Consider the following 7,390-nt stretch of genomic DNA (forward strand, 5'->3'; position numbering starts at 1 on the left):
TGCGCTTCTGTTCTAGTTTGTTTGTAGCTGGTCCAATGTCCATGATCTCTAGCCCTGTGATGATCATAGGCCTAGTTCATAGTTAGACATTTGTCCACCCATTCCCCGCGTTCGTAAACCCATTATGGGATGTGCTCTGCCTCAGTTGATCATTGTCTTTGGGTGATGTCCCCTTTCAATTGCTTCCCTTACTTGACATCCCCCCAAATTTTGCCTTCTAGATCTCCTGCTCTTGTTCACTCCTCACGCTCGCTCGCCATTTTTTTAATCAATCATACAAATAAATTAATCTCACTATATCTATTAGACTCAAAATTGTGATGTATATTTTGTTATATGTCGAAAGAGATTATTGATCCATGGATATATATTTGTGCGACCCCTAAAAACCTTAGCCACTTATCTTATGTGCATGCATCAAAATGCAACTTATGAATGCCTAAAAAAGAAAATGAATATATATAAAATCCCTAGACCAAATGGTGTACAATTGTATGGCTATATATCATTGTACATATTCCATATGGTTGAATAGCTTTTCATACTAAGAAAAATTAGAGGTCTAAGAAATTTTTATCAAATTTTGGAAATTTCATCTCTCAACATTCTTGGATCTGTAACTTCTAATGCTCATTTCATGATCTGTAACTTCTAGAAAAGTTGACTTCCAAGATCCTCTCAAAAGAGCACACGCCTCCAAGGTCGAATTCCTTGAAACTCAAAAGAAGTATCATTAGATGTATAATAAGAATATATTTTGCATTGTGTGCACCAAAACGAATGCATGTGAAAATAATAAACCGATAAAAACCAAGATTAAACAATCAAAACACTCAAATTCTACACTCGAAAACCTTAGATTGAGTAATTGTGAAGCTGTACTCATTTTAGAATGTGGGTCACACTCAGTTTGGTAGCATAATGATTGCACTTCTAGATATCAAACTAATGAGAAGAGGTGACAAGCATGAAAGAGTTGTACACCATTTTATTTTTTAAATAATATAATTATTATTGCTAAACTCAAAATTGATTAGGGAGTAACATATTTGATTTATGGATTAACTACTTTCATGGAGGATTTAACAAAGTGCATGAGAAAATTAGGGAGAGTTGACTATTTGCATTAAGTACTTGATTAATTGCATGGGTGATTGAAGTGGATTTAATTGGTTAGTGGGGCTATGGTTAAGTCTGAGTGAACTAATTGGATTGGGACTATGGTTAAGTCTGGGTTAGGTATGTATTAATCATCTAAAATTAGAATAAGCTAGGGGAGAAGGACCACTAGGTAATAGGGGTGCCAATACATGTTGCAGCATGTGGACAAAATGGGTCTAATAGTGATGCACTAAAAATGTCATGTCAATGTTTATCCCTAAAAAAGTACCTCTCAAATTCAAAAAGTAACAAATCATGTGATGCTGCATCAACCCACAAATAAACATGACTTAATGCACACCTATCAGTCTTATCACAATTTGAAACCATTTTGGACACCTTCACAAAAATGCATGTTGATGTGGCATCAACACACAAGTAAACATGGCATCAACACACAAGTAAACATGACTTAGTGACCACATGAACTTGAAAACGATTATTTTAAGTAGCGGACTTGACAAGTCAACTATTATACAAAATTGAAAGTAATTTGAAATTTCCAAATAGATAATTAAAAAGCTCAATGTCAGAATGCACACATATAAAACCCTACCCTGTCCCCTAATAACTAAAAAATTCTTTAAATCTAAAGCAGTTTATAGAAAGAACAATTTCTTAACCAAAGATGAAAGAAAGAGGAAGAGAATGCACTTTTCCCCCTTGACCTTGTTTTGTCTTGGAATAACTATTTCTCGACTTGTGAGAAGCGTTCAATTTGACTTTCTGTTAGCATAGGAAATTAAACTGTTTTTAAAGAGAAGCCGCGTGGAATCATATGTACTCAGTCGATAACGAGAAGTTTCTATACAAAGGGAAACGAATTCTGTGAAATTGTATGAATGGGATGTTTCATCATGTGTATCCAGCAAATCTAATAGACAGCAATCAAAACAAAAACAAAAATGAATTACAAACCAGAACACCGCAAGTTAACCAACAAAATCAATTGATCTTTATCCATATTTGTAATTAATTACCATGTACAGTAGACACAAATTTCATATCCAAAATCAATAGCTGCAGCTATCCAGCCCCAATCCATACAAGACATTTGTGTACTTGTCCATGGATCTCTGGGGAAACCCCTCTTTCAATTTCATGAAAACAGAGCAAGTAAGCAGGCTATCAGACCCTGCTTGATGGCATGTCCCAATTCTCTCTACTTTAAGCAGCTCCGCAACTCTGTTAAGACCTCCATACAGTCCATCATAGAACTTGATCATATGCTTCACATCATAAACACTTGGGAAGTACAATCTCATCAGACTGAAAAACCCCTCTTGGGTATAGGGCAGCTTGTTGCAGATCAGAAGTTTTATCAGGTACCCAAAATCATAAGCACTGTGAAAAGCAACCCATCTGACATTCTCATTCAAAACTATGCCAGAGGACATGAGAAGCTCAGCAAAACGATTTGAATCAATACCCATCTTGTTATTTTTCCTGAAATCAATACCACTCTCTCTCAGGAGCTCGATTGAATCAGGGGCATGGATGTCTTGAAGGGGGTTAAATTCCCTGAGATTGAATTGCCAAACACAGTGGCGACCTGTGCCACAGTCTGGCAGATTTCCTTCCTCATCTGAGAAAGTGAAGCCCAACTGGATCAGTTTGAGGTTGTCCACATTGGCTTTCAAGGTGTGGTAATGGTACTCTTCTCTGGTATTGAATCTCCCCTTTGGCCTTATCACAACCCCAGGGAACTCCGTATCCATGGCAACATATGGGTATTGATCTACCACTTCTCTGATCAGCTCAAATTCTTCATCCAGGTTATCTGCCCACACCTCCCTTATGCAAACTGAATCCCTCTTCACCATAACCATCCTGCACCCAATTCAGACTTTTTGTTGAATCTGGGCTTAATGAATGAACCCAATTAGGGCTTTTTGCTGAATCTGGGCTTAATTGAGTTGCTCGGATGAGCACAGGAGCAAGGGAAATGAAGAGATCTAAGAAAGCTCTGGTCTGTTTTAATGGTGAGAGAGGTCTGGACAAAGTGGGAATATATAGTGGGAAAGGAGCGTGTGGGATTTGCAGGTGGAAAGCGTGAAGAAAAGCAATGGCCGCCGGGGAGGACGCGATTAGTTCAGTCAACACGTAGACCACGAACAAGTCTCGAGAATACGTTTGGAAACTTCGTAAAGGCCAGCTTAGGAGAAAGAGCCGCGATATAACAAAAACAATAAAAAAATATTTTTATATTTGTATCCCCAAAGCTTTTTTTATTGGAAGTTGTTAAAAAAAAAACTATGAAATAATAATAGTCTATTGTGTCAGATTCCAATATTTATAATTTATATATTAGTTGTGCATGAATTGAGTTTTTTGGGGGGCATAATATAAACGTGGAAGGGTTCAAAGTAGATTTTGCACGTTCATACTTTTGTTTAATGTTAGTTAAGATATTGTTAGTAAATATAGAGTCATAGCATCTAATTTAGCTTGTTTCATGCATGAGTGGATTTCATTTTTAAATCTATAAATAAAATATATATTTGTCTATTGTCTTAGTTATGATCACTTTGATCTTTTGGGTCCATCTAGAATAGGTCATATAGGTTGACCCTATTTGGATATTGGGTTATATGGCACATTTAGTTCATAAAATTTGAAATTCAAAATTCAAACTTCTTGCTTTCAAGTTGACTCTTTTAGAATATGGTCGTTATCCATTAGCTTGTGTGTCAAATACTTGATTTGAGTGACTAGGATCATGTATTTATAAATAGTCTTAGGTCTTGGTAAAAACATTGAAGAGTCTTGAAATCAAATTGGACAATCGCTTGGAAAGCATAGTCTTTATGCAATTACACAATGTATTGTTGCTTAACATTTTTGTGAAACTTTTACAACTCCCGAGGGACTAGATTACAAGCAAGAAAGTTCAAGGCCTTTTCTATATCTTTAATATATTCCATTATGCTTGTCATTGTAATCATTTTCTTAATGTCAAGTACAAAAGATATGAGTGCATCATAAGAGGTCACACCAATAATATACATGGTCATGTCATCAAGTAAAAGCCACATGATGTTATCCAATCTCATATCATTTGCATGACATGGCACATTCTATGTCAAATACAAGTTGTTTACATTTGTTGAAATTTCAAATCCATTAGAAAATTCTAGATCTTGATTTTCAATTGCAATGGAACTATGAATCATTGTCAAAAAATCCATATCATCAAATAATTTTGGAATAGCTAAGCACGTCCTATCCTTTCTCAAATTTTTAGTATAAGATAATTTGATTTAGATCTAATTACTATTAATTATTTGATATTCCTAAATCATGTTGTAGGAAGCACAACTTATTTGCACACATTTTGGTGAACCCCAACTAGTTTGCACCTCCAATGTTTTTGCCTTGGGTATCCTTCTTCACTTTTTCATTTTATGTCTTATACATCATTAACTACTTTGTCTTTATTTTTAGTTCATTATCTCCTAGATTTGCATGCTAAAGAAGCTCCCAAGGTCTCTCATTTCTATTAAGTGTATCGGTTAAGACCAAATCCATCCATAACCATGCATTCTTTGGATTCTTATATCAACAAAAACTCAACCACTTCCATACAACTTAAAGATGAGAAAACCTTTTATTATAATGCACGCTTTGAACTAGTTGAGACTCAAAAGTAATATGAAATGGCTACTAAGTTGCAACTACTCGAGGGCATTACCAAAGTAGACAATGATGCACAATCGTATTTCTTGGTTGATGAAATCTAATGTCTCCTCTTGACCAAATCAAATGGGTATGTCATATTGAAATACATAAGTTACATTATTGGGCATACTAGTTCCCTTAATGATGTTATATTTTCATCACATTCACCTATCTATTCCACTATTCTTCTAATGATGTTGTATTTCCATCACATTCACCTATTTGTTACACTATTCTTCTAACTCTCGCTCACCTATACTTGTTCTTATCCCTTCAACTTCTTTCATCGCTAACTCTATCACTTTGGAAAGCCTCATCCATCCTAATCACTCCCATATTCCCTTGATCATTCCCTCCACCATTTCCCCTACCCCATGTTCATAATTCCCTATCCATCAATCACATACTAACCCCTATTATTGACTGTAATGTGGGGGACTGGTATTGAGAAAATGGTCATGTCTCAACCTTGCATTTACATAAGGTTACTATTTATAGTGAGTTTTTCGTTTGAGCATGAAATGGTACAAAATTATCCCCAAAGCTTCGGATTGGCTAGATAAGCACGCTGGTAAATTTTCGTCACAAGATCATAGCTAGTTTTGAAGATATTAAAGTTTTTCATATTTGAAGGGTGCGATGAAAGGTTTAAAATTAATTTTGAGGACTTTAGAGGCTCTTAAATGCCTTGAAAAGTGGGCATAACCAACATAGCGGTTTAAGAGGTGATAGAGCACTTCACGAGCTTCTCGACACATCAAATGGTTCATCAATCAAACGCCCAATTCACTGGTTATGTCCGCTGGAAGTTTGGACTCCTAAAATAGGAAATATAAAATGCATCAGACACATAAATGAATTGTAAAAGGGAGGAACGTGTGTTGATGTGTGTTTTATCATGTCATAGGGCATCTAGAATGGAGATAAGGCCGGCTCTACTTAATTGGGTGGTTTTAGCCCATGGTTTTGTAATACCGTTTGAAGATTTCTTGTATTGTATCTCCTATAAATGAGGTGCATGAGATAGAGGTTGTGTATAAGAGTCTTATGGCTATTGAGTTGCCTCTGAAACTTTGATTAGTGGTACTTGTATGAAGAGCTTTCTTTGCATGTATATTGTAATTTGTTATTGATTGTTTAATAATATATTGAACTACTTTTGGAGTGTGGGTTTTTTTCTCCCGGAAGAGTTTTCCCCACATAAATCACTATGTTTGTGGTATGCATGTTATTATGTCTATTTTCGTTAAGTTTTTGTAACTATTGTAATGATCAGTAAAAGTTTTTGCAATACCCTCCTCTCAAGGTTAGTGTAGGAAGTTGTTTTGCTACTTAACTTCCTTACAAGTGGTATCAAAGCCTGATCACCTTTGGTTTCAATTGTGGGTTCTTGGGTTTTTTTAACTAATCTAGATTTGAGTGGGAACTTGTGCAGAAGATACTTTTTGATCTTGTTGCGGGAGTTTTCAGATGGCAAGTTCATCAAGGAGAATAGAGGTGGAGAAATTTTTTAGAAGTAATTTTGAGATGTGGAAGCTAAAGATGGAAGATCTGCCAATAGATCGTGGGATGCTGTCCAAGTGAATGTCTCAAGACCTGCAGATCCTATTGTGGTTATGGACCGAAAAGCCATGATGTTATGGACCGAAAAGCCAAGGGTCTAATCAGATTGTACTTGGAAGACTTTGTTCTAATTAATGTCCACAAAGAGAACTCTGCACAAAAGATATGGACTAAGCTTGGTGAAATTTATCAAGCAAAATCTTTATTGAATTAGATTTTCTTGAGGAAGAAGTTGTATTCCTTGATAATGGAAGAGGGTGAACGAATTAAAGACCACCTAGAAGAATTTAATATGTTGGTGGCTTAATCAGTATCTGTTGGTGTTAAGATGGATGAAGAAGAGAAATGTCAGATCTTGCCTTGATCTTTGCCTAATTTGTGAGATTCTCTTGTTATGACTATCAGTGGTACTTCTGTTGTTTTGAAGTTTGAAGATGTCATGGGTGCCCTACTTGGTGAAGAGATGTGAAGGAAGGTATCCATTAGTTCAAAAGAATCCTTAACTGTTCATGGAAGACCTAAGGAAAAAGGGAAGAAGAATGTGAAGCGCAATAAGTCCAAATCTAGAGGGAGATTGAAATCTCCTGGAAAGCCCAAAGTCATATGTTGGAATTGCATTAAATTAGGTCACAATCGTAAGGATTACAAACAAGAAACAAGAAGAAAAAGAAGAAGTTTGATTCTGATTCTGAATTCGAGAAGGAAGATGATGATGCATGCATTGCAAACTTTGGCTACTCATGTAGGTAATGATGCATGGTTAATTGACTCAGGTGCATCTTTTCATATGACTTCCAATAGAGATTGGTTTTTTGAATATGAATAATTTAATGTAGGTAACGTGTACTTGGGCAATGATTCACATTTAGATATTGTTGGTTGTGGTAAAGTTAGAACCAAGTTTCCTAATGGTACAATAAAAGGATTAGCAGTGTGTTGCATATCCCTGGTTTAAAATGAAATTTATTATCTTTGAGCAAATTGATAG

At 35.7% G+C, this 7,390-nt stretch overlaps 1 protein-coding gene across 1 annotated transcript; it reads right to left on the reverse strand.

The window, feature by feature from the left end:
- Positions 1–2,093: 2,093 nt before the first annotated feature.
- LOC131031038 (probable CCR4-associated factor 1 homolog 7) lies at positions 2,094–3,315 on the reverse strand. Its single transcript, XM_057962051.2, has one exon. It carries the CDS (start codon positions 2,988–2,990, stop codon positions 2,175–2,177), a length of 816 nt encoding a protein of 271 aa, XP_057818034.1. The 5' UTR covers positions 2,991–3,315; the 3' UTR covers positions 2,094–2,174.
- Between the last annotated feature and the right edge of the window lie 4,075 nt (positions 3,316–7,390).

Source organism: Cryptomeria japonica, chromosome 3 (genome assembly GCF_030272615.1).
Source record: "Cryptomeria japonica chromosome 3, Sugi_1.0, whole genome shotgun sequence".
NCBI lineage: Eukaryota > Viridiplantae > Streptophyta > Pinopsida > Cupressales > Cupressaceae > Cryptomeria > Cryptomeria japonica.